The 27,887-nt window shown below is 45.7% G+C and overlaps 1 protein-coding gene across 1 annotated transcript in view; it reads left to right on the top strand.

The window, feature by feature from the left end:
• AUTS2 (activator of transcription and developmental regulator AUTS2) overlaps positions 1 to 27,887 on the top strand; it is a 659,029-nt gene that overhangs the window by 149,126 nt on the left and 482,016 nt on the right. Inside the window, exon 2 of the mRNA XM_065731703.1 lies at positions 3,315 to 3,524. Within this exon, the coding sequence (XP_065587775.1) occupies positions 3,315 to 3,524 (210 nt within the window). The remainder of the gene's footprint in view (positions 1 to 3,314; positions 3,525 to 27,887) is intronic.

The raw sequence follows: 27,887 nt of genomic DNA, 5'->3' as shown, positions 1-27,887 counted from the left end.
ATGGCTCGCTGGAAGCTTGGCACTCAGTGACAACACAGTGCGTCCTTCAAACGCCCTGGTAGTAGAATTAACCTGTTGTACTCAAGCAGCTGCTTCTCCTGCACCAGTGCAGGGCTGGGGTTGGGACTGGTGCTGTTAATGGGAGCTGTGGTGATGGCAGAGCCTTAGCAGTGCTCCAGCTCGGTGGTATTGTGGCAGGACCTGTTAGCAGGGCAGCTCTTCTCTGTGATGGCACATACAATGACGCTGGGCTGTGAAGTGCACCCAACAGAAGCAAAACAAATGGAATTTTTTTTTTTTTTAGATTATACAGTACACTCATAAATATTAATGGACTTCTTTATGGAATTGTATTTAATTACATATTTATACATTTAAGTCGCCTTCCTGATACACTTTAGGCACTTTACTGATGAAAGATATCTCTGAGTAAGGTGGTTTTAAACCATGCCTAATATGTTTGTATGATTTATTTAATTATGTGTGGGTTTGTGTGCTGGCAGGAGAGGAGAAAAGCTTACATTAAAGTCGGAACGCATCGTTCATGGGGTGTGCTGCTTAGCTCAAATCAGCTCCATGGGCAGCTGCTTAGAAATATGCCTCGACATGAAGTATTACTACATCTTCTTATCTACGTAGATAAGGTCTGTGCAGTCCTGTCACCTTAGAATAATTACAGCTTATTACTCTAATCATGACGATGCCTGAAGTCCATAATTAAGATTGTGCTGGCTAATGTATTAGCATGCGGTGTGGTACTGCTATTGTCCTGTCTCTACAACAGGAAGATAGAAATGGGATGAGAGAGGAGAGGTCAGAGTGGGGAAGTGGTTTGTGCAGGGCTCTAGCCAAATGCCTCCTCGCTGAGCCTCTTCCCAGGGGGCAGAAGCTTTGCCCACCCTCTGCAGCCTTGGGTGCACTCAGTGGGCCATCAGTGTGCCAAGATGTTCCCAGGGCTGTTTGCACCCTTGGGAATGAGATCGATAGCTCGCTGAGTGCTGTTAGAGCTGGTTCTAGGGCATCCTGCCCACAGGTCTCCAAGCTCTCACATGTGCTGTTGGAGTCCAGTCTGCAGCTAAAGATTTGGAGTAAACAAACATATTTTAGGCATCAAATTGTGTATCTGTTGAATGTGATGAGAGGCTCTGTGGTACTGTTTGATAATAGGAGGTTTTGACCCATGATGCTCTGTAATTTTCTCGGTAGCGATGTCAGCTGGCGGACAGCAGCTAGCAGTTCTGGAGGATCCCAATTGCCTAAACACCAATATTTGTGTCTCAGTTTCATAGTAAACCTATCTACAAAGGTGCATTTAGGGGCTGCATTCACAATCTGTAGAGTAACAATCTATATGTGTATGGAACTTCCTTCTTTTTTTGTCACACCTCATTTTTTGGAGACTTCTGCAGATTGTTCCTTCTGCCATGGAAGATATGTTGTTTTCCTAGAGATAGCAGAAAGATTTGTATTGATTGTTTGGTGTTGCTTTTGTGGTAGGAATGTATGCAGATTCACTTGTCTCAGTACTCACGTGAACCAAACCTTCCTATAGATCTATCTGACAATCCACGAAACTTGATGAAATTATTGGTGAGGTTGGCTACAAAATGGGAGTCTTATAGAGATGGTTAAGGCAGACATGCCTGTAGTCTCCTGCAAAATGTGACCCATCTGGTACACTCTGTAAAGCTAACAGCAGCTAGTAATTCCTTGATGGTGGTGTTATCCCCATTAGACATTTTATAAGCTTCTGGAGACCTGCCAATGTTTCATTTAGATCTTTATCTGCGGGGAAAAAAAAAAAGGAGAAAAAAAAAGAAATCCCTCAAAGCAATTTAATCATTAGGGGAATATTTCTTTTCTTCTGGAAGGTTCTACCCCTCCTTTTTTTTTGTTTTGTTTTTGTTTTTTCTCTCTCTTTGTTTACAAATACGAGCTGTCTTTGAACCCCTGTCCTGGTATGATGTGCCATTCATAAAGCTTTGGGATACTGAGCTGAAAAAAATGTAGCAGTGCAGTGGCAATTACCATAAGGCATATATCTGTTCTGTGATACAGTGGTGAAGGATCTGGAGCACAGATGTGATGAGGAATGGCTGAGGAAGCTAGAGGAAGTCTTGCTGCTACTGTCTACCTGTAATGCGTGTAAAATTTCTCTTTTATCCAATACCAGATTTGAAAATTTGCTGACCTCAGTTTAATTAATCATCTTGCTGGTTTCAGTTATGAGTTTTACGAAGTTCTTGTGCATTTGGGGAGCATTCTTTAATTAAAGGAAAACTGAGTTTTGCTTGTAGGCTTTTTTTGTGTGCGTGTATTTAAGTGTGGCATAATTGGAGTTATACTCTCCTAAACTTGGGTCTCAGTGGTGACTCAGGGAACAGCCGACCAATTTGTTTCTCCCAACTTGTCCTTCTGTTGAATGCAGTATTAATTGAAGATAAACAGAAGCATGGAGGCTCACAAGGTCGCAGCACTTCATGGTGCAGCGCAGAGAGCTTTTAGTCAAAGCTGCCAGGAAAGTCAGTAGGAGATGCTTATACACCCATTATGAAGGAATACTGTATTCTTATGCATGAAGTTCTAGAAGTAGATGGGATTCAGCTGATTGCATTCATTAAAAGACCAGTATGTATTGTAGCATTCACTTTCCCAGTAGCTTCTCCCAAGGACCCACTGTGATTTCTCCATCTTCATGGAGAAATGTACGGGACTTGAGTGTTTTTTATAGACTGACATCAATTCTGGAGTTTGAAGTAGGGTTGCTTTCAAAGTTTGCAAATACAGCTGTGGGGATTGTTGTTTTGTTGGCTTTTTTTTTCCCTGTTATTTAGAAATGTACCGAAGTCGTGCTTGAGGAAAAATCAACTGAAGGCAATTGAGATTCATTGACATTAATTGGCTTTAGGTCAGCTCTTGCCTTGTCCTGTCAAGTATAAGTGAAAAGAAATAAGTACGAAGAAATGTGAAAGGCCAAAGCTTGTTTAAATGAAAGGCAATTGTTAAACATTATAAACACGTGCTGTCTTCTAAATGCATGCTCAGTAGATGTGTGACACTTCTGAGAGTTATGAGGTCCATGGTATGAAATCCAAAGTTGTATGGGTCTGTGCACTCATTAGATCACATACTTTATTTAGCAATCAGCTAACTCTTGTTTACCTGGAGGTCAGTGAAGACTGTTTTGTCTTTTTCTGGTGGCTGTAGCATTGCCTTGAGTGTGTGTAAATGGTCACCCTGGAAATTGCTGCTTCAAGAGGCTGACCTGATCTTAACCGTATCTCAGCCACTGCTTTTCCTCTCTTCCTCTGCAGAAGGACGTAGCTCTGAAACCTCAGGAACGCGTGGAGAAGCGACAGAATCCTCTGGCCAAGAAGAAACGGGAAGCACTTACCAATGGGCTGTCATATCTTCCGAAAAAGAACAGACTTCACCACCACCAGTACAGCTCTGACCGAGAAAACGACCGCAATCTTTGTCAGCACCTTGGGAAAAGGAAGAAATTACTGAAGGGCCTCAGACAGGTAGGAGAGCAGTTACCTCTTGTGGGGAGGGGGGGACTCTGGCTGTTTGTCTGCGGTATGCAGAAGTGGATTTCTTATTTTATGGGATTGCTGGTTTGTTTTTACCCTTTTGGAGTTGCTTTGCTTTTGGGCTCTCAGGTGCCACTTGCTATCAAGTCCTGGTATGAGAAGAGATTGACCAAGTGGGTGAGAAAGTGGCTTACTGCTGCTGGAGCTGAGCTGATTAATGGATGTCCAGAGGTTGGATAAGAGTTTCATGTACGCTGACTGTGAGACTGTCAAGGCAAATAAATGTGGCGTGTGCTGTGCTGCTGTGCAAACTTTGGGCTAAAAATACACCTTCTTGTCTTTAAACTGTGTACACAGAAACCTGAGATTCTCTCTGAACAAGGGCAAGGTGAGCAAGTTGTGAGAGATCAGCTGTTAATCAAGACAAAACTCTTTAAGACTCATTATGGGTGTAAGGAGCTCATTTGTTGGATGTCAGTGCTACCGGTGTGAGCTCTTTTTGGGTTACTGATCACCTCTCTGGAAGAAGAATTTCCTGCTCACCTAGCACTGGGGATGTCTTAGAGTGGCAGCTGAGCCACAGGCGTACAAATGAGTGAATGCACAGTAACCAGGATTACAGAACTTGAGGCTGGAAGTGCTGGTCTCTTTTCTTCAGGACTGTGCAGTGCTGTGAATCTTGTTTAAAAAAATAAAATGTGGCAAAATGTGTCGTTTCTCTAACACGAATAGCCACGTTTTGCTTTTTTGATGAGTGACATCCTGCGTGTGTTTATTGTATATTAAAAATAAATAAGATCTTGGACATTCTGCATACCTTTGTGGTTGTGCTTGGCTCAATGTCTGCAGAACTGAAGTCTAAAGAAACAAAAAAAGAGGCCAGCTTTTGACCTAAATTAGAGTGATGCTGATGGTTCTTCATCCAAAATATGTTTAATGGACGTAATTGGTGCTCTTTGAATGAGTCTTCATCATTGCTTGCTGAAAACCAAATACTGCTTCGCTGAGCAACTTAATAAGAAAACAGAATTTGCTGCTTCTTCTTTGGTGATCTCAGGGAAATGGATGAGAACTTTGAGAGCATGCATGTTGACTTGCATTCCATTTTGATAATGAGCTACAGAACCTGGTAAAAGTGATGATTTTTAAGCCTTCAATACAACTTAAATAATACAGGACTTCAGCCATGCAATCAAGTAGTATAGTTTCTATACTACCTCACTTGTTAAAGGTATTTCTTCTCATTTTATCTTATTTTCTGTTTCTTTTGGAAGACTCTTCAAGACAGTTGATGCAATGCATACGAGCAGATATGGAAGGCTGCTGTGCTCCTTTGTTGTTTTCTGTGTTCGCCTAAGCCTTCTTCATTGTGTTTCTTTTCCGTATGTCAAATGGTAAATATCTCTGCTTTGTACAGTAGGAACTGGCCTTCAGAGAAGCTGACTTCTTGCACTTTTAGATTCCCCTGGCATAGCCTGCTGTCAGGTGAAACCTTTCTGTCTGGTACTTAAGCTGCTGATGGAGGTTATTTGTGAGGTTATGTTTTTAAAAATAAATGTACACTGACTTGGAAGGTACTGAGTTGACAAATGTCATGGAAAATGGTTTTCTTTTTAGCTGATAAATCCGAGTACTCTGCTTAATTCCTGAGGGATAAACCTGAGAAGAAATAAAATATCTTGCTCAGTATAAATTGAATACATTTGGAAGGGGTACAGCTCCTTAGACAAAAACATTTTGGTCTCAAGAACAGTTTAGGTACTTGCAAATCTGAGTGGCTTTGATATTTGTGTGAAGGGAAAAAAACAAAGTAATGAAATAGATTATAAGGCTTATTTGAAAAGACACTGCCACAACCTTTAAATGCAATATTTATGGTATTTTCTGTCGTTTCTTTCAAGACAAATAGCAAAGATCCTAAAAAAAGGAGGGAGATGATAAGTTCTGAGGATCGTTTGTTTCCTCTGGTCTTGTAAGATCTTCCTTCCTGGAGCAGCCATTGCCATGTGTATTGGGTTTGGCTTCTCATTGTGTCATCCCACTGCTGTGCTGGGCTCTTGCTTGGAAGTAAAAGCTGCTTGTCAGATGAGAACAAGTCAAGAACTGGGCCCACTGCTGTTCTGTACTGGACAAAGTAGGAAGATCTGAAGCCAGCAGGGAGTGATGAGGCACTGGCACGGGCTGCCCATGCACTGTACCTGGAGACACTCAAGGTCAGGTTGGATGGAGCCTTGGGCAGCCTGGTCTGCTGGGTGGCAACCGTGCTCATGGCAGACGATCTCTAAGGCCATGCCAAGCCATGCCATTGTAAGATTCAGTGTGAATTTAGTAAGCTGCTGGCTGTATACGTATATATGGAATCTCTGCTGTATTAAGGCTGTGTATTTTGGACACAGGTTAGGTATCTTGTTCCTGGTGTCTCCGGAGGAATCCTGAATTGTCACACGTGAATATTATGCTCAGATGGCAGGATGCCATCTCAGTGCTGTCACTTGTGTTCCTGTGCTGGCAAACAAGCTAGGCTGCAGTCTGTCCCTGTTGGGAATGTTTTACACCTGGAGATCTTGTATGTCATTCTACCAGTAGTTAGCAGTCCTGTCTGGTACGTCTCTCTGTGAAATCTGTTATCTGCTGGCAGTAACTCTCACATGCAGGATTTACAGTATGAAGCTCCTTCATCAAACAGATTTAGTTGAAGTCAGCTATTGGAAGGACTGCTAATTAGTTTTCAGAGAAAATCCTTGCAGTGTTCATGCAGGTATTTATTCAGCTCTGCTGAAATGCCTACAGGTTTATTGAAATCCAGAAAATGTGAAACTATAGGTTAATTAAGGCTCATATTTTACTAGCAAGAAGACTTTTGAACTCTTCTTTGTGAGCTCTTATAAATGTACTTATTAAACGCCCCGAGGAAACTTTAGTTGGCGTTAAGCAAACATAAGACTCATCAGAATATTTCTCCAGCATTTTAGATTTAATTTCCTTTACATTAATTGGTAGATGGAGTGTTATTATGCATTTCCTTTAACGCTCTTGTGGAAATCTTGAAGTGAGCGTTGTTAAATTAGAAAAGGGATGGGAAAAAAAATTCACTTAATGGTTTTTAATGCTGTGTTGTTCCTCGAGGTCTGAGCAGAAGGGGACATGCTAGGAACAATGGGTGCTGACTGCAGCAGGTGCAGGAGTGTTTTGATAGCGAGAGGAAGGATCGCTGTTCTTTGTTCAGGGATAATTGTTCTAGAAAGAACAGAAGACACTGACTTCTACCTCCTCCACCATTTCCTTACTGCCTTTTTATCAGCTTAGCTGAAAGATTCACATGCTGTGTCGTAGGAGAGGATCCTCTTCAGTGTATGTATGCTCCTGCAGCAGCAGTCTGGGGCTGTGCCTAAGCCAGCTGAATCCAGAGAGGTGGGGAGAGAGCTGAGTCCCAGTCCCAGGCACTGGGTAAGGCAGAGAGGGGCAGAAAATGAATTAAGGAAGGAAATCTGGTGATGGAGAGGTAAATTAGAAGGAAAGTTTCAATGTGATAAAGGGAAGATGGGGAAGAAGAGGAAAAAAATAAAAATGCATGTCTCAATCTGATAGCCAGCAGCCACAAGCATTAGCTTTAACCTTGAAGTCCATTCACATGAATCAAATAAGGGGGGTGGAGGAAAGAATTAAAACTTTCCCTACTCAGAATCAAGTCAGAGATCCCCTTGGCACTCTTGCCCTGAATCTGCGTGCCTTACACAGGGAAACTAAAGCTCGGTGGCTGCTCTCATGCACAGCCATTGTCACTTGCAGACATTAACTGTGGGATCTAGTTGCAGCGTGCTCAGCCTCAGGTGTGCAGGTGGCAGTGCTGTGCTGGTGCAGCAGGCCACGTACCTGCTGTGAGCTGTGGTCAGGAGCAGCTCTGGCATGCCTCGAACAAGGCTGTGCACGGCAGGTAACGGCACGCAGCAGGACATGGTGTGAGCTGTAGGGCTCGTGGTGCCACAGGGTGGGAGCTGAGCAGATGGGTTTGATTGTCACCGGCAGCATGATTCCAGTGAGAGCTGGCTGCTGACAAGCCATTTACAATGTGCTATTTACAGTTTGGGTTTGCAGTCTCTCAATGACATCTGAGTGCTCTTTAGCAACTGCTTTCATTACTGCTTTTCTAAGAGCTGTTAATTGAAAATGAAGTTGTGGGTGGGCTTTGGGAGTGAGATAGAGCCTCCCAGTATTATAGGCAACTGCACAGAACTGTTTAATTTCTTTTGGCTCCCGACTTGCAGCTTTGTGCATCAGCAAGGGGAAAAAGCACACAGACATGTATGGTTTGGGGTCAGATACCTTCCTAACACCACATAGAGCATGCACGATGAGTGATGAAGGCCTGCATCTCCTTGTCTGTAGCTGCTGCCATTTGGGGTTACTGTGTTGGGAGCTGGTGGGTTTCGGTGATGAAAACTGCACAGAAAGAAGCAGGGCTGTGGGATGAACTCGGTAGGACATCACAGGTGTGTGTGGGCTGGTTTTGCACTGCTGGAGTGGAAGGATACATTGCTACTGCCTTGCAGAGTGTGGGGCAGACCTTCATTCATGAGGAACATCAGTTCAGTGTAAGGAGAGCAGCAGGACTGCTGAGCAGGGAGGGAAATGGACATCATGACTTTTTGTTCTGTTTGTAAAGAGAGGTGTTTTTCTTTTCAAACCACCGGCACAGCAGTGTTGAAATTACTAGTTTTGTTGTTTGTGTTGCAACCTACACGGCGTGGTTGCAAGCTCTGTGCAGTGCACAAAGCATTTCCAAGTGTTGCCAAAAGGTTACAGCTACCTGAAGCAAATGCCACAAGCAGTGCAGGCAGGAGGCCTGCGAGAACAGTGCTTTGCCTGCAGCGTGTCATCGTTCATGGCAGCGTTTCTTTGGATTTCTACTTTAAAGGTGTTTCACTGGATAGCTATGAAATGGTGGAGAAAATCAAATGATAGAAAGGGCAGTATGCAGATAACCACCCTTTGGCTTTGCACGCACTGCGAGCAGAGGCAGTAATGTGTTGGGGGAAGGTGCTGTGTGGGCTTGAAGATGGAGGAGAGTGGACGTGGATAGAGGGTGAGATGTAGTGCAGCACTGCAGTGCTCAGGCTGGGCAGTGTGGCTCCGGGGGATTAGTGCCACAGAGGCACAGATGGCAGTGTGCCCCAAGCATTGCCTGTGTCACCGTGCTGATGGCACGCTGGGTGCTTCCTGCTGGCTGGCACTCACTGCAGCCCTGTGACATCCATAACTGCTCACAGAAGCAGGCAGGGTGCAGCCGTGCTCCACAGACACCTGCACTCACAGAGCAGCAGCTTCAGGATGCTGCTGCTTGGCTGAGGATGCGCCTGCAGTGACGTGTCCCCAGCACAGCCCCCCCATAATCACTGGTTTCACCTGCAATTTTTCAATAAGCTATTGAATTACACCTCTCTAAATGATACGCTGCAAATCCAGCGGGTCCTAATTGCTAATGATGGTTCTGAAAGACTTTCATTTGACTGTAATGAGGTTTGCAAGCAATCAGCTGCCCTCATCAGAATTGAAAACACATATAATGTAAAATACAGGCTGATGGGAATGTTGTGTTTTCTTAAAAGGAGGAGGGAAGAGGAAGATGTTCTATTAGCAGAAGCTGTGACATATTTTAACACCTTGGAAACATCATGTGTGAAATTAATTCTTCTCAGTATTTTTACCATCTGGCAATGTGATTGTTCTGTATACATCGCCATGTAAAGTGCACTTCCTTTGCCTGTGTTTGAAGTAGTAATCGTGAGTCAAATTGATTACTGAGGATGTTATCCCTGCAAGATAGGCTAAAATGCATGTTGGGAAACCCCACAGACTCAAAATGGCTCTTTCTTGGAGAGCTCCACTTGCAGGGCCAGTGCTGCTTGGAGGAGCAGGGCCTGCTGGTGCTGTGCCCCTCTGCTGTGCACAGCCATCTGTGCTGAGAAGGAAACTCTACCCACTATTGTTTGTTGGAGGAGAAAATGCCCATGTTTTAGACTCAGTGCTGTGGGAACTGTTTAATAGTGCAGTACTGTTTTGATCCCATCCGTGTGCTACTCCATCAGCTCAGAGCCTGAAGCTTGCTGCTGGCACTGTCAGGCTGCACTACAGGCTCTGTAGTGTGGAGGAACTGGCGTCAGCCTGGTGTTCACACCCTGGCTGGAACACGGGCATTTGTGTTGGGGAAGGTCTCTGAAAAAGGATGGGAATATAGGTGTTCAGTCCTGATGTGGTCACCGGTGTCATAATCCTGAGTGCTACTTGTAGGGAAGAACTTGTGAAGCTGGGGAGGTGCATGTGAGAACCTGGGTCATGTCTGGAGGCAGGAGTAAGGGCTGTGATAGGGCTGCCTGTTCCCTCTAAAGCTAGCAGGGTGAGCTGCTTGCACATGGGAGGTGGCAGAAGGAAGGTTTCTCAGCTTTATCTGCTTTCCTCTCCGTTTGCAGTTGCATTGCAGGTGGTGAGGCTTGTAAGAAAATGAGCAATGTTGGCATGTTTTTATTTCTTATGTAAATCTCGACACTGATTTGTGATCCACCTTGCTGCATCTTGCTTCATCTTTTGGCTCTGCTTTGTGCAGCTGTGGGGTTGCTGGAGGGTCCCACTGGGGTGTGATGGGCTCTCCCTGCAATGAGACCTGTTCCCCCAGTCTCATGGGGCAGAAGCTCCCAGCATGTTCCAAACTGAAAAAGAAAGATTAGAAACGGTGACTTCCTAGGCTAACCTAATTATGTTAATCAATTATGTATCTTGAGGATAACAATGTAAGAAAAATAAAGTTCCTGTGCATGGAGCAGTTATTGTCTCACAGGATTATCTTTTTCCTTTTAATGCTGGCACCCTACTTTAAGTGAAAACTTAAATGATTACTAAATGTGCTATATTGGGAAGTTAACCATGTTTTCAATGAATGCTGCAATCAGTTCTCATCTTTAAAAGTTCTTAAACGTGTTGCCAATAAAGAATTTGTCAAAATATTAATTTTGACTGGGGCTGCTTGGAGATGAGTTGGGCTCTACCATTAAGTGGTGATTGAGAATTAAAATATAAATCCTTCAGCCTGTAAAAGACTGCTGATCGCGTGCACACACACACACACACACACACACACACACACACACACACACTCTTTGTGTTGCACAAATAACTGAAATCCAGGCCAAGACTTGTGGCCTGTAGATTTGCATGTGGAAGCGCTGCAGTTCATCCACAAATTGCTAATGAGAAAGTGAGAGTGCTGGAGCTGTTACTGCCTGACTTTCCCCCTGTGTTTGCTCAGGGACAAGGTAGAGGAGAGATGGGTTTGAAGATGCCCTGGTCCTTTTGTCCTGAGCTTTCTGCAGAGCACTTTGCTAAAATACAGTCAGGTGATGGGTGAAAATGAGTTGCCCTTACCTAGAAGTTACCGTTTCTAAAAGAAAACATTTTAACAGAGGATCAGCTTCAATTGTTAGTGCAGTTTTGCTAGTCATCCTGTTGGAAGTTTTCCTCTAAGGTTGGGAGGAGCCTACAGTCTGTAAAAAAAAAAAGACACATGTGATGAGTTTCCGTACATGTGATGGTTTAATTTTGCTTTCTTTAACAATAAGTTAGTGTAGGGGTTTGGTTCAGGATTTCCCTTTCATATTGGATCAACTCTTGGAAAGGTTTTACAAATGTGTCACCCCAAGTTGAGCGGGCTTCCTTGAGAGGGACCTAAGCTTGTGCTGAAGCCAACCCTTAGGACACAATATAAGCACGTTCCTCACTGTCACTGCTTTCCTGATATCTGCATTCCTGCACTGCAGATCTCTGAGTAGCTGTGCCAACCTGCTTTGAAGGAGACTGAAATCTGTTTTCTCCCCTTAAAGGAGTGCTGTTACAGCACTGTCTGGGCTCTTCCTAGCATGGAAGACACCAGAAGAACATTGCCTTTTTCTTCCAACATAATGAAGATGTAGAAATAACGTGACTGCTTTTCTAAACTTGTCATGGACGTAAACATCAGAAAGGCATGAGGTCAGGTAAAGGAAAAGCTTGGCAGAAAACAGTGTGGGCATAAAAGTAGTGCTAGAGGGAAGTTAAACTTCTAGCCCAAAGTTGGTGAGATTCCAATAAGAAACTGCAGCAGAAGCAAGCAGAGGAATGGCAAGTTTGTGGGCATGAATTGATTTGGAGTCTAAAAAAAAGCTGAATGCCACTGAGCTCTGGCAGCAGGGAGCTGGATCCCTGAGCTCCCAGTCCCATGGCCTGTCCACCTGCTTGCCTTTTTGGTCAGTGCTTTAACAAACAGCCCTGGCTGCTCCAGATGCAAGAGTTGGCTTTGCAGTGAATTCCCTCCACCACTGATCTGTTCTGCATGAGCAGAGAAAGAAGAGCAAGAACACAAGTCTGCTCAGAAAACACAGTCGGGCTTGTGCTCAGCCTGTCCTTCCCCAGCTAAAGAAATCCTTAAAACAATAAAAGTTAGGAAAGCTGAGAGTGGGAGGTAGGACTGGAAGCTGGTGCTCAATACAACTTCTTTAAAAGATTTCACGTTGGCTTTGTGTAAGTGTTGCAGTCAAAACACTTACTCATGAAGCAGGTGGGTGTTCTCAAAGCCCTGTGCAGCACTGGGCAGTTGGTGCAGGGATGTTTTGTGGTACTTCTGCTTTTGAGGATGCTGCTCAGCGTTTCCAGCCTTCTGAGCAGGCTTTACTGTGCTCTAGTTGGACAAAAAATCTCTTCCTAGAAAGAAAAGTCAAATGCCCAAAGCAGGCAGAGATGTAATAATGGTGGAAATCCTGTTGAAATTACTAGTCAATATGTTTAATGTGTTATACCTCCCCTCCCTCTTACACGTGTTCCTCTCTTGTAAAGCACCGTACTGCTTCCTGCATGTTTAGCAGCTTTTAGCAAGTCAAGCAGCTTTCCAGTTGCTTTGATGTTAATTATATAATTATTGAAGTCCTTCAATCGGGCTTGCTAGGTGAGGGGAACTGGCTTGTGTGTTTAAGAGAATAAACAAGGGAAGGAGGGAATAATGCTGAGTAGTTGGTGTTTTCTGTTAAATAAGAGCTGCTCTGAGAGTGCCGTGTTTGTTATCAGTTGGATTTGCTGCTCTTGGTAAAAGGGGACAGGTCCATTTATCTATCTATCTATTTATTTATTTTAGCAGGGTTTGTTATTGTGACATGACAAGGTGAAGTGGTTTCATATTAAAAGAGGAGAAATTCAGATGGGATCTAAGGAAAAAAACTTTTTACAATAAGGGTGGTGAGGTTGCCCAGAGAGGCAGTGGTGCCCCATCCCTGCAGACAGCCAAGGTCAGGCTGGAAGGGCTCTGAGCACTGCTGGAGCTGTGGGTTCATCGCAGGGAGTGGGACAGATGGCCTCTAAGGGTCCCTTCCAACTAAATGATACTTTGAAAAGGGTGCTGAGTGCTGGGACTTGGGTCTGCGTGACTTGGACTTCCTCTGCTGAACTGCAGCTCAGTTTGGGGCTCCACAGAGATGAGGAAACCTCTTAGTGTTTGTAAATAAAGCCGTTGTGTCGTCAGGTCTGAGCTGGTCCCTCAGTGTCGAGAGAAAACCCTGGAAGAGGTCGTCTGTGGCAGTGCCAGGGTGGGAGCTGAGGCTGGGGCCTCTTGGCAGCTAGCACTGCTTCTTTTCCCTCTTTTCATCTCATCTGTAATTCATGTCTTATCTACCAATTCCTAATCAGGTCATAAAGGCTTAATCAGAGATGGGAGATCTTCAGATGAAGGGTTTGCTAGCTGTGTGGTGCATGAATACGAATCGTTTCCAGAAATGACCCCCTCAAATGTTCCCCTATAGAATAACCACACGGTGTGCTGTTACTGGCCTGCAGGAGGTGCTGGGGCTGCAGCATGCCCTGCAATACAACTGTGAGGCTGTTTCAGTGGGGGAACGGGACCTCACCTATCCATTGCCATGTGAGGTTTGTAGTTCTGAATCTTTTTAATTTAAATCATGAAAAATCTGTTTCTTCTGCACAATTCGGTGATCTGATTTGGGAGAATTACTTCCAGCCCATGTATGTAAAACAGCCAACCCTGCTCCGCCAGTTCTGGTTGCAGCTCTGCTGATGGGGGTTCTCTCTCTCCCCCAGAAGTGATGATCTCTGTTAGAAAATAAAGCTGCTGTGGTATTTTGTCCTTTTGACTGCGTGAAGATTTTTTTTTCTTTTCAACCTCATGGGCTAAAATTCAAGCTGAAGAAAAATAAAGCCCTTAGTACAGTAGCTCCTAGAATTCAATTTGGAGAGAGTAAACCTTGTACTATATCCATTAGGAAAATGGCAGTATTCTTCCATTTCCTGATGTTATTCAATTACTTACCCTGCTTCCTGCTTTTAGCGTAAACTGTATATTTTAGCTCATGACCTTTGACAGCAAATTGAATCACAAGTGGAGATGCAATGGAAGGTTGTCTTTAAAAAAAAAAAAGCATTGAAGTGTAGGCGATTTGTTGTTGTTTTGTTTAGGTTTTAACGAGCCTTGCTGTTGGTTTTGTACCACAGTGCATTTTCCTCAGAAAAGGGAAATTCAAGTTAATTTCCTTCCTCCTTTTGCACTGGAGAACAGCACGTCTGCTCAGCTGCTGGCGTTAGTGCGTGCCTCCTGTAATTAGTATTGCATATTTTAGTTAATACCAATAAAACTGGAGTTTGTTTAATTTAGAATCAACCCCTTGTTTAGATTGGATTAGCACTTTCAGGAAAATATTTAGCTTGTAAAATGATGCTGTTGACACACAGCAGTTATAAGCCCAGAGCTGCTGGGAGCTCCATTCCACCGCGGCCGCCTCTTCTGCCCCTGCCCACTTGCAGAGCTTCGTGCTTCTAAAATGATTTCATGCAGCTTAAAGTTTTACGATGGGATGTGAAAGTGTGAAAGTGTCTTCTTCTGCGTTGTCAGAAGAGTGCAGCTCAAGTCTTTGAAGGTGAAGCAGTCTCTGTGTACCACTGCACACGCACAGTGCTTGTGGGAGGCAGAGGAACACCGAGCAGTGATGTGGGGTATCAGTGCAGTGTCCTTATGAGCTTATTTCAATCAGTGACCCCAAACATGTGCTCTGTGGGGCTTCAGTACACACAAGTGCTCCTCCAAGCCTTTGGTGGCTTCTGTCTTGCCCCAGTTTTGCTCTCTGGGAGATGGGGTCTTCGCTTTGCACAGTGGCTCAGCAGTGTGGTGACCCTCTGTCCCAGTGCCACTGGGCTCAGGGGACCTGGGGTTCCAGTGTGGTGTAGGGCTGTGTCTGCACAAGGATCCTACATAATTCATACATGTGATGTTACATTCTGACCATCCCCGGGTCTGCTGCCGCTAGAATGAATAAAAAGGAGGAAAAAAGTGAAGAAGTGCTTGGACTGGCACTGCTCTCCCAGCAGAATTTCACGTGTTGTTCTGACGTGCAGCTCCTCTTAGACAAGTTGTAGCTCACTTAAAAGCTTTCGGTCATGCTGCTTACCACGAAGCTGTGAACAGCCTGAAGCTGTGTGAGCATCCGAAGCCCAAATTTCTGCAGGAACTTCATCTAATCAGAATGCTTTCTCATCAGAGTTTCCCCTTCCCAGTTTCTCATTTTTACTCATCTTATTTTTACTCATCTTTGCTGAGGGAGCTAGCAGAGGTGATTGCCGAGCCACTTTCTGCCATCTATCAGCATTCCTGGTTATCTGGAGAGGTCCCACAAGATTGGAGACTTGCCGATGTGACTCCCATCTTCAAGAAAGGCCGTAAGGAAGACCCGGGGAACTACAGGCCTGTCAGCCTGACCTCGGTATCAGGGAAAGTTATGGAACAGATGTTATTGAGGGAGATCACACGCCACGTGCATGGCAATAAAGGGATCAGACCCAGCCAGCACGGGTTCACCAGGGGCAGGTCGTGCTTGTCCAACCTCATCTCCTTCTATGACTGGGTGACCAGACAGGTAGATGAGGGAAAGGCTGTTGATGTAGTCTACCTGGACTTCAGCAAGGCCTTTGACACGGTCTCCCACAGTATTCTCCTAAGGAAACTGGCAGCCCGTGGTGTGGACAGGTTCACTCTTCTCTGGGTGGAGAACTGGCTGGAGGGCCGTGCCCAGAGGGTAGTGGTTAATGGAGTTAAGTCCAGCTGGCGTCCTGTTACGAGTGGTGTCCCCCAAGGGTCAGTTTTGGGGCCCATCTTGTTTAATATCTTTATTGATGACCTAGATGAGGGAATTGAGTGTACCCTCAGTAAGTTTGCAGATGACACAAAGCTGGGAGGATGTGTCAAACTGCCTGAGGGTAGGGAGGCCCTTCAGAGGGATTTGGATAGGCTGAACAGCTGGGCTGAGCAAAATGGGATGAGGTTCAATAAGACCAAGTGCCGGGTCCTGCACTTTGGCCACAATAACCCCATGCAATGCTATAGGCTTGGGGCAGAATGGCTTGAAGAATGTAGAGAGGAAAAGGACCTGGGGGTGTTGGTTGATGCTCGGCTCAACATGAGCCGGCAGTGTGCCCAGGTGGCTAAGAAGGCCAACAGCATCCTGGCCTGTATTAGAAATAGTGTAGCCAGCAGGAGCAGGGAGGTGATCATCCCCCTGTACTCAGCTCTGGTACGGCCGCACCTCGAGTACTGTGTTCAGTTTTGGGCCCCTCACTACAAGAAGGACATTGAGGCCCTGGAGCGTGTTCAGAGAAGGGCAACAAAACTGGTGAGGGGCCTGGAGCACAAGTCTTATGAGGAGCGGCTGAGGGAGCTGGGATTGTTTAGTCTGGAGAAGAGGAGGCTCAGAGGAGACCTTATTGCACTCTACCACTTCCTGAAGGGGGGTTGTGGTGAGGAGGGGGTAGGCCTCTTCTCCCTGATAAGTAATGACAGGACGAGAGGGAATGGCCACAAGTTGCGCCAGGGAAGATTTAGATTAGACCTCAGGAAGCATTTCTTTTCTGAAAGAGTGGTCAGGCACTGGAATGGCCTGCCTAGGGAGGTGGTTGAGGCACCATCCCTAGCGCTGTTCAAGAAGCGTTTAGATGAGGTGCTAAAGGACTTAATTTAGTAGTTGGGTAGAGATAGTGATAGGAGGATGGTTGGACTAGATGATCTTATAGGTCCTTTCCAACCTTATGAACTTATGAACTTATGAACTTATGAACTTATGTCATTGTAGGATAATGAGACTTTAAGGGGTTGTCAAAGCCCTCTGGTGCGCTCAGAACTTGAACTTGGATTGAACTTGGACAGAGGGAACTTGGAGGTCCCTAAAGTTTGGTTCTTTTGGTTCCATTTCTGTGGAGAAATGGATGCTGCACACCAGTGACAGCTTGCACAAGCCCCAGCTTTTGTGGTGTCTGGAAGCACAGTCCCTTTTTCTACACTAAGCTGCAGTATTTTCAGGCCTTTAGACAGTGCAGAACATTACAGTGGTCCATCTTGGGCCTTGGTGTGCTGGGAGCCTGGCTTTTCAGCGTGTGCATTCACCTGAGCTGGTCACAGGGAGCACTGTGGCTTGGGGCCGTGCTGCTCTGTTGGCTGTTCCAAGAGAATGTTGAATTCCTTCTTGTTCTGGCTGCAGCAATGCCTAGTACTTGTTGAACATCTGTCATTGAGTTCAGATTATTAACCTAACTCCTGCTCATTTCTGTTAATAAAAATATTGAGCCTTATAATGTGCATTAGAGCTCCTTGCATTGTAGTCCACATGAAACCCACCCAAGGGCAGCTGCCATCCCAGCCCCACGTGCAGAGCATTGCCTGCTATAGCAGGAGCTGTCCAGGCTTGGGAGGAGGGAGTATATCTAACATTCACTCCCTAAAGCACATCAGCCTTTGAGGCAGACTGGAAAATGTGGGTGGTGGGCCCCAGACTGTTTCCACCTTTAGCAGCCTTGATCAGAGAGCGGTGGTTTACCAGCTCTGGAGCTGCTGCTGGTTGCAGTTGGTTGGTGCCCACCAAAGGGCAGTGAGCACGTACAGCTCAGGAGCCAATCCCTGTGCCTCTGCACAGTGACACTCATGCATTTGCTTTCCTGTAAGCACACCGTTCCCACAAGTTGAATTAAAGGCCAGGCCTCCTTTAGGGGCTGCATGCCGTGCACTGTGCAGTGAACTGCACTTAGAGCCGTCCTCCCAAACCCTATAATCTTCTACTGCAGATACTATTAATAAAAGTATTAATTGCGCTTTTCTGGAATTAGAAATCCATAATGAAACCTCAAATGGAAAACTTGAGCCCAGCTGGCAGAGTGTCATGGAGCACTCCAACCGGAGCTGAGAGCAGAATAAAAGTCTGAGTGGCTTTAAGGTTTATGGTTAAAAGAATGTGGAACTTTTCAGCTTGTCTAAGTTTTGCAGCTCTTGGCAGGCCTGGCTGGCTTTCCAAAGTGTGAAATGCAAGATAAAACCGGAGACTGAGCGGCAAGCTCGGTGAAATGGAGGGGTTCACATGAAACAGCACAAAGCAGGTTTCACTCACAGCTCCGCTTCCATCCCAGCCCAGTGAGCCCAGAGGTGAGAGAAGTCCATAAAACTTTTGCTTTCCACTGGGATATGTGCAGCAGGACCAATGTATGAGCTGTAATTAAAAGCTGTTTTGAATATATTCCTAAGTGTTTGCCTTGGAATGGGAGGGAAAACCAATTTTCTCTCTGCCCTTCCTTTCACCCTTGAACTGAGACTTCTACACCCTGTCAGGAGGAGTGAAGAAAGCTTTTCCTTGTTCTTCCATCCAAAAAGGCTTTTTAAGGGAAGGGGGTGGGTTTCAAGAGCATGCAGGGAGATTTTGCTGACGGTGGATAGAATGGGAGCAGGAGGAGCTAGCCATCGGGCACTTCTGTGCAGCTCCAGAGGTTGGGTTTTTCGCTGTGTTGTAAATCAGTCTGAATGAGTGCAGTGCTGCTCAAGTGCTGCATGTTGGGGACTCTGCCTTCCCTCTTCCTTTACGACCTGGTGGGAGTTCTGGGTGGCTGGGGGTGGGAAGAGGCAAACTACCTCGGTGTCCTTCATGTGCAGAGCCATTTATCTGCAACTGACAGAGCTGCACTTTATTTATTTATTTCCAACAAGGCATTGTAATTCTTTTGGAAATTGCTGTTAGCTGTTCCACACCCCCGTGAAAGTTAGGCTGATGAAAGCATTTTCCCGGAGCCTCAGTGGTGCTCTTACACCACTGCAGAGGCAGTGGGCTTGCGGTGCACGACCCAAAGATCACGGGATCAGAGGGACTGGAAGTGACCTCGAGTCCAACTGCCGTGCTAAAGCAGTTTCCTCCAGCAGGCTGCACAGGAAAACATCCACGCAGGTTTTGAGTATCTCCAGCAAAGGAGGCACCCTCACTTCTCAGGGCAGCGTGTGCCGGGGCTCTAGCGTGCTCACAGCAAAGAAGGGTGAGGGGCTGCAGTCAGCTTCCCCCAGCAAGCCGCGCAGTGTCATTCTCGTGCCACCAACTCCTGTAGCACAAGCCAGGGGGCGGTGGCTTCTTGCTCCTACCCTGCCGGTGCCGTGCACCCAGCTGGGCATCACTGCGCTGGCTCTGCCAACTGAGGCTGCCGGGTCTCGTTCCCCCCGTGTCCCCGTCCGCAGTCCGCGCGGGGCTGGGGCTCCCTCTGCGGTCCGAACGCGTTCAGTGCGGGGCCGCCGTTCCGCTCCGCCTCTCCGCGGTGGGCACGGAGCCGGACGGTTCTCCTGCGAGCGGAGAGAAGCGAAGGAAAAGTCCGAATGGCACCGCCGGGTCGACTGATGGAGGTGTGGAGCTGGAGAGTATCCAGAGCTCTTCTGCCTTCAGCGAGGTGTGGGTGCCAGGGGACGCGGTGACATCGTGTGACAGCGGTAGGAGCCTCACACGAGGGAGGGGGATGCCAGCAGAAGACAGAAATGGAGGAGCAGCAAAACCCTGGAAAGCCAAAGTCCCCTCCTATCTCCTCTTGAAGCTCAGGAGAGCTGCAGGCGCCTGAGACTGCTTGCAGAGGGCAAGAGTTTGCAGAGGAGTGTGATCTCACTGAGCATCTCCACCATCACCTGGAGATGTCAGTGTGTGGTGAATGTGGGTGAAGGCTGCGGGGCAGCACAGGCTCCTGTCAGCAGCACCTGGGTGCTCCACTCCCAGCCCTACCAGGAGCATGGAACTATTTCACTGGGTCACGTGCTGCCAAATATTACAGTTTTTGCTGCCTTTACAGTGTCAATAGCAAATTAATAAGAGAATCAACAAACCAGGTTTTACCTGTGATCAGTCCTACTTCATGTATTATTCAGCAGTGATGATTTTTTAATGGCCTGAGGAGCACAGAACCATTTTTCTGTGTCTGGATGGAAGCAGTGGCTATCAGCGATTGTTTCCATAAATCCAGATGAAGTTGAAGACTGTAGTGGGAAAACTAGTTAACAGAACATAGCAAGAGAAGTACATGAATGGTGTTATTCTTGTTTTTTTCTTCCCCCCTCTTTTCTTCTTCTTGCAAGCATTTTGAGAAATGCCACAAGTTGGGAAAGGGCACCTGTCTCTTTATTCAACCTTCTATAACTATGGCAACCAAAGAACAGCTGCTCTGTATTTCTCCCCCCCATTTGCCCCTTGCAGCAAGGAGCAGGGTCCTGCCAGACCTGCCGTGTAGCCCTGGCTTTCTCCTACTGCTTGGACTCTAGTGTCCCATGAGGAGTAGACTCAATGCTGTTGGCTTTCCCACTCTCAGAACACTCTGTGCTCTTTTCCTCTGCCAGTATTCAGTAGCCACTGAGCATCTGAGATCCCCACTCAGCAGTCAAATGTGGTTGCAATTGATTTTATAATGCAAACCTGGCGTAAGTCTGATAGAGTAGGTGTCCCTCTGGCTTCAAGGCGGTATCATGTCTTAATATTGAAATATCTTGTTGCTTTCATACTTTGAACTGAAGGGTGAGCACAAAACAAAAGCCTTGAAAGGGAAATTCAGTAACGTGTTTGTGTGAAAAGTGGATTTTCAAGCTTTAAAAGGGTTGTAATGCTCTTCTACCTTGAGATGCTAATGCTGAAACTTGAAACGCAACACAATATCATTAGCAATTAAATGTGTCTGTGTACTCCTCTTACATCTTGTAAGGCTCTTTCAAATCAAAAGGGAGATGCACACACATCTAATAAAATAATGACTTTGAAAGCAGGGTTGCAAAGCCCTGCTCGCAGTTCACAGACAGCACCTTCATGCCTGGAATATTTGGGTAAGGTTTCAGAATGAAATGTATTGCTCCAGGCTTCTGAGTTGTAAAGGATTGACTTTGGTTCTTCATCCTTTACTTTTCTATGGCTCTACTTCTGGCAGCTTTTGCTCAATAACATTCCAGGATTTTAATTTCATAAATTTAATTTTGTCTTTGAATGGCCTCTGCCATTCTTGTGGTAGCCAAAAGTTATGTGCAAATAGGTACAGAGATAGCTTCTTACAGAAGTCAGTTACGTGTTTTAAAGAGCAAATAAAAGCTTGCTTATATATATCCAGTGTGAAGAAAACATGTTGGTAATGAAGTAGGAACAGTTCTAACGAATACTGTCTTTAGAAACCCATGGCTGAACAGAAATGGAAATGCATTTCTGGAGACTACATGGTTAACAGAATGAGTAATGCCAATTAGCATTTTAACCAAAAAACTTCATAGATGGTATAGTTAAAAAATTATCAACATAGAAAATAATCAAAATAAAGAAAAATGCTCACCTGTATCCTAGGCTCAGAGTAGGAAACTCCACAGGAACAATCTCCAGAAGAAACTTCCCCAGTGGCACTCAGCCCTAATATGGGGTCTGGGAGAGGTGGAGCCAGACTCCACGCCTTCTGGTCACTCAGGTGCATTACCTTCACCTGTGCTCCTGTGGCTGACTCAGTGCTCACCTCAGGTGATCAGTCAGTGCTTCAGACCATGATTCAACAGTTCCCATACAGTGACTGTATTTATATGTTATGACTTGCACTATTTCTGACACCTGTTTTATGTTTATCCTGCTAAAACAAAGTAGCGTGGTGCTGTGTGTGTGCACATCTGTATGTTTATTATGCACAGAATGTATTTGTTACGGGAAATGTAATGTAAACATACAAAAGTTTATATTTAAATATTGAGCTTAACTGTCAACCACGAAACATATTTGCAAACTCTTTTCAACATGTGTAGCGTATAAAGGCCCTAATTAGAAACATGACAAAAGCAGGAGACGCCCATATGTTAGGGGTAATTGGTAATAGAAGTTGTGTTAAAGGAGTTTGTGGGTCAGAGTTAGCTTTGTAACACGCAGTGTGAACTCACACATGTTTGGGGTTCATAATGTGCCTTTAAAAGATGTATGTATGGATAGCTGTGCTCAGGTCCTGTCAGGTTATTGAGAGCAGTGACCTTGATAGGAGGGGGTGGTGTTTTAATGGACGTGCCTAATAAAGTTATGGGAGTGCTGTGTTTGTGTAGGCGCTGGGTCTTCTGTCCGTGGCATCTTCAGAAAATCCAGAGGAAAGAGATGCAAGTTCTGCAGGGTGCACGTGAGAAAGCTTTCTGCAGCAAGCTGCAGTCATTTCAGAGTGTGGCCTGAAATGTGCTCCTCCAGTGCACATATAAACAGTGATTTCCAGCAGAATAATTAGAAATAAATTTGAGTGGATCAGGGCTCTCTATTGAAAGGATGCTTTAAAATATTTATTTCTGTAGTGCAGTTGTGACTGGCTTGTTCTGCACTTTGTCAGCCTAAATATGTTTACAACAGGATGCAAGCCCAGCAGAAAATGCCTACATTTAGATTCCCATTGCGTATGGGCAAATAATAATAACTATGAAGATAAAGGCAGTGGCTACAGCAGTAGATAATGCGTTTTTGTGATAAATACTGGCTTTACAATTTGTTCTGCCTTATATCTCCACCATGTCCTGTGGTTTGTGTATCCTTCCCATCAGCGTGCAGCAGAAGCCAGTTGTGCTCTGAGAGGAGACAAGCAATTTGTAATGCTGGAGTGAAATAACACGGGACATGTTTGTGTGCCCTGAACAACAGTCTTACGAGTAGCACCAAAAAATGTCATGCTCTAAGTGTGGGCTGCGTTGATGTTAATCTAAAAGCGTCCAACTCTATGGTTTAGCATCTTAAATGAGAGGGGATAACATCCTGCTGTCGGACAGCACTAACACGCTGCTTTGGCGTGTTGTTTTGGTAGCAGTCTGAAAAGTTAAATTTTGTTTTGTTTAGGTTGATTTCTGGAAAATACTTTTCCGATGGAGTTTTATGATGGGCTACTTTGAAAATATGGGGAATAGCAGGAAGTCCATCTGATTTTGCTTTTAAAGAGCTGACAGTTTTGCGTTAAGGTACAAATAGGGATCAAAAGCAGCAGGCATTGAGCATGTGCTTGTTGTCAAGGGCATTTTAGTAAGGATTCCTATTTACCAACACCTCTAAGCTGTAACTTCTCTTTTTAATAGAGGTCTGCCATTCCTACTGGCTGTGGGGGCTGCAGTTAAAGTTCAGGGGATGTTGCTGTAGCAGCTGGTTATGAAATCCATTTCTCATAACTCCAGGATGTGCACTCAAGGACATCACTATCGATACTGCCAGTTTATAGAGTCAAAATCTCTGCTGACCTTTGGTCTTGGCATCCTTATTTATTTCTGCTTCAGCCTCTGAGGATTGTTCCCCTGCTTTGATGTGAGAAGAAAAAGACAGAGATTATAAGAACCATGTTTTAATCCTTTATGTGCTGTTGTGGGAGCAACTGCTGACTTAATTTGTTTCAGTGATTGACTGTGTTTTGGGGAGAAAGTCAGTGTGTGCGTGGGATTGATTGTGCGAATACTCATCCACTTTGGGAAGAGCATTCTTACTGAATATCCTGAGTCAGTCCTTGGTGAAATGGATGCTTACAGGGGGATGAGGCCAGGCTGTACCTGGCAACATTTCTCCAAATCAGGAATACAACAAATTTTTGGATGAAGTGGTATCTTGTCAGCATCAGCTCCATCCTCACTCAGTAACTCAGATAACCTCGAGTGATAAAGGGCTCATGTGGCCCAGGATGAAGCACAGGTACATGTAGGAAACAATCCTCAGGAGTGGAACAGGTGCTATTCAGAGTTGAACATTTTTAGCTTAACACATGGTTGGGTTCACAAATTTGTTTCTGTAGGGCATGGCATCTTACAGTCTTTGCTGCCTAACCTTGGTGTCCAGCACGGGCTTGGCTGTCATCCAGAGCCCCATTGCAGCAGTGTGGGCAGTCAGAGCTGTGCTGCAGTGCAAGGCTCCTACCCCTCCTTGGAGGAGTGCTTTGCGAGCAGATGTGGATATATTTTCAGCTGCAGGTATGTGAGGCTCTTTGACAGCTTTCTTTTCACCTTACCAGCTGTTTCACGGAGTTGTTTGAGTTGAAAGAGACCCTTAAAGTCCAACTCCCTGCAGTGAATAGGGACATCTGCAGCTGGATCAGAGCCCTGTCCAGCCGGACCTTGACTGTCTGCAGGGACGGGGCTTCCACTGCCTCTCTGGGCATCCTGTTAGAGGGTTTCACTACCCTTATTGTAAAAAACCCCTTTCCTCAAATCAAACCTAGATCTCCCCTCCTAGTTTGAAACCACTTCCTCTTGTCCTGTCATCACAGACCCTGCTAAAGAGTCAGTGCTCTTCTTTCTTACAGCCCTCTCTGTACATACAAACTGTTTCATAGTTTTTGAAGAGGATATTGCTCAAACTGTCCACCCCGTTTACAAACACCATCAAATGTCAGTCCGTTTGATGTGACAGCTGATGCAATTTTACAGGGTGTAGGTGTGTATGATGCTCTCCTCACCACCCCTGCAGCTCTCCCAACAGGTGTCAATGTAAGGCAGCAATGGCAAAACAAACCAGGGGACAAAATGGCACAGAACAAGTTTGCAGCTCAATGGCTTGAATACATCTCACAGTCAGAAACTGCAAAATTTGAGGGGATTTCCCTGTGGTGAAAACAGCAGTTTGCATGGACTCATCTCTATATGTTCCAGTTTAGCCCTCCTCCAGACTGTCCCCTTATGCTACTTACAGTGGCATAGCACATTTCTGCAGCGTTTCAGCAGTGCTGCTGAGGTCTTGAGAGCAGTTTGGCTCTTGCAGGCCATTGTGACTGGGTCCAGGAGCCACGCCGTTGAAGCAGTGAAGAATAAGGGCAGGCTCCTTCCTTTTAACTTTGTGTGCAATTAAAAATGCTAGAAGTAGTCAGCAGTGCTTGCAGGCCTGCCTGTGGGGGATGAAAGCAGGCTTTGTTTGTGTGCCAGCCAGATGCTGGTGCATCAGGTTACACCTCCACGCAGTTCCTCATCCCTGTGTCCACACCAGTGCTAACAAACACTTTTTGTTGTGTCTGAGCCGCTCCCTACTGCAGTGCACAGTGCTCTCTTGGCCCCACTGCAGCACTGTGCTGGGGTTCTGTGCAGTTGAGAGGGTGGTGGCCCCGGATTCCCCATTGCACTTCACTTTATGTACCTCGTGTTTTGTTGTGGCCAGTGTTAGGAAAGTCTCTGGCTGCTGGAAATTTCTCTCGTTAATATGTACGTGTCTGATCTACTTCAAAGTACTAATTTTGTTTGGCTTGGTGACAATCTCAAATACCTTCCTGCTCCTCTTTGCTCTTTTGCTTGTTTTCCCAGTACAAAAAGCCCTTCTGTGAGTTTGGAAAAGAAGAAGAGATGTCTTTTTCCCCCTCTGTGAAAGGTTTTTGTGTTAGAACATCAGCTCCCTGGGCTGCACAAACCAGAGCTGTCTCAGCTGGGCTCGTGCTCCTTATGCTCACAATGCCTCGGTCCCCTCCTTTCTCTCTGGCTTGAGCAGCAGCAGATGCACACTGTTGCCAGATATTCTTCCAGCTCTGGATCTGTTGTTCAACAACACCCTTGCGGGCTTTGAGAGAGCATGGAGTGATGCCATGCAGCGAGCAGCCCTCTGTGCTCTGTGACATGGGCTTGTGCAGAGCTCATAGCAGGCCGTGCATGGGTCAGTGGCTGGCTTTCTGTGTGGTTTGTTTGCAGGGGTTTAGGGCTTTGCAACAGACGCTCTGTAAGAATGTGTGGGATGTTGTCCCCCAGTGCAGCAGGAGGTGCCCCCAGGCATAGGGCTGCAGAGGCTTCTCTCAGCTGCAGGCCCACGTTGCTCACTGCCGTGCCTGGGGACCTTGAACCTGTCCTGTTCTGCTATTTGTTTGCTCTGTCAGCTCCCAGGAGCTTAGATTCCTCTTCACCAGGCAGCACACATCTCCAGTGCAGCTTCGTTAGCTTCCCCAGGGCACAGCCTGGCCTGGGCTTCATGTGGGTGCAGGCCCAGCACTCATACGGCCATGCACACTGCCCATCAGTCCCCAGGGCAAAGAAGGATGTTTTTGCAACCCAACTGTTCATATTTAGGAGCAGTAACAACATTTAAATCAGAGCAATTACGCTTATTACTCTTGACCAGGTCAGTGTGATGCCTGCTGCCTCGATAACAGCTTCTCTGTGACTTCTCCCATGGCTTTTGAGTCATGCAAAGAGAGCATTCTGGTTTTATTTCTGCACAGACTCTCACAATTTCATTTAGGGATCAAATTCATGAAATATGGAGTGTGTATTTCCCCATTTTTATTTCTTTTAAGGTTTTGACTACAGAGTTTATCCTGCAGTACATATTGTGATATTTTAGCTGTGTGTAAGCAATACTGGTCTCCTTGTTTGTCTGATGAGTAACTGAGCAGCCCTCCAGGGTAGGAAAGCCTGTCTTATGTGGGTGCTGATAAGTAACTATAAATAGCCATTTTTGTGCTCAGTGCTGGTAGAGCCCTTGGCACAGCACTGCTCAGCAGGTCTGTGTGTGTGTACATCTATATGTTTTGCAGAGGCAGTGTTACGGAAGTGCACAACCTGCTTCAGGTCTCATTCTGCCATCCCTCCTCATCAAGCTGAGCGGCTTCAAGCCATGCTGGTAATTTCTGGGGCTCTGTGCTGCTGGAGAGGAGATATCTGCAACGCATACCTCTGGAAATAGGATGGGAAGTGGTGTAGCCAGACAGCTCGGATGGTTGTCACAGAAGGAGTTGGGAGCAGCAGTGCTCAGTTTATGGAATTATATCACATTTTCATCTCTAAACCACATTAAAGCCTAACAGATTTCCTGAAAAAAAAAAAACCTTCAGAATTCTCACTTGCTTGTTTGCTTGTTTGTTTTTTCTTTCAAACAACGTGATGTTAGCTATCATGAGGAATCTGGTTGAGGACAAGATCCATGTATTGTCAAGTCCTTTCAGTAACTGCGTGTGAAATCTGTGCTACGGACATCGTTGCCGCATTGCAGAGTTTTGGAAAGCACTGCTGAGCTGAAATGCTTGCATTTAATCTTGGGTGAAAGTAGTGGATTATTTTGGTTAGGTGGTAATACTGCTGGTGATAAACTGACAGTGTGGGGAGAACGTAATTGCATGTTCTAAACTTGTGTTTCGGAGATTGCAAATTTGGGTTCTGCCTTGCTTGCAGATATGGCAAATTGAATTTGTCTATAGAGCATGAACTCTATGTTTTGAAGTTTTCCTGCACTGAATACTCTGAAAATAAAGAAAAATGTTCTTCATATACCTGCATTAGCATGCAGTGTTGCTATGACAGATTTATGGAAGGCATCTCACTGCTAGAGTAGCCCGGTGCTTCACGCCGCTCGGTGAACGGCGTGATGATGTGCTGGGCTCTCAGGCTTCATTCCTGGTCCCATTCATCATCTTGCTATGTGACTCCAAGCAGACTATTTCATTCCTTTGTCTTGGTTTACCTGTGTATAAAGCGCTGGTGACATTTCCTAGTGCTCTTGATACTGTGCAAGAACAAGTTACAGCTGTTGCTCACTAAAGTTTTTGAGTGTGTAAGGAAAAAATCCTTGTTCCACTTCTGTTTTGGGTTTACATTTGGTTTCTGCCTTCTCTGTTCTTTTTCATCTCCTATAGCTGTCACCAGAAAGTCAGGAGTGTGACATTCGGAGTGTGACACCAGAGCTGGTGGGGGCAGGGAGGGGCCAAGGCCTCGGAGTGGAACCAGTGATGCTGGTGATCATTAACACAGCTATTTATAAATGTAAAAGCTAGGTTTCAAGGGGAAACATCTAGGCTTAGCGTGGCTAATTATACAGCTGTTAACTAATCTAGCAGCAATCCTAATTCCACGAAACCTTCGTGCTGATCATGGTGGCAAGCAAGCCAAGGTGGAGCTGAACTCAGCTGCTGGGCTGTTATCGTCTGCACAGGAGGGTGAGTGGCAGGGGACAGCCAGCATCCTGCTGCAGGTTGTGTCCACCTTCAGTACTGCTGCAGGAAGGGTCGGGGGCTTCAAGGAAACCTCCAGGTGCTACTGGAGTCAGGATGACAGAAGCAGGGGTTACTGTGGGG

The sequence above is a fragment of the Cyrtonyx montezumae genome, unplaced genomic scaffold (assembly GCF_038088225.1).
Source record: "Cyrtonyx montezumae isolate F1298 unplaced genomic scaffold, pur_monq_1.0 scaffold_15, whole genome shotgun sequence".
NCBI classification, from domain to species: Eukaryota; Metazoa; Chordata; class Aves; order Galliformes; family Odontophoridae; genus Cyrtonyx; species Cyrtonyx montezumae.
Note: the sequence above shows the minus strand (reverse complement) of the source record. Positions and strands in the feature narration are given on the sequence as shown.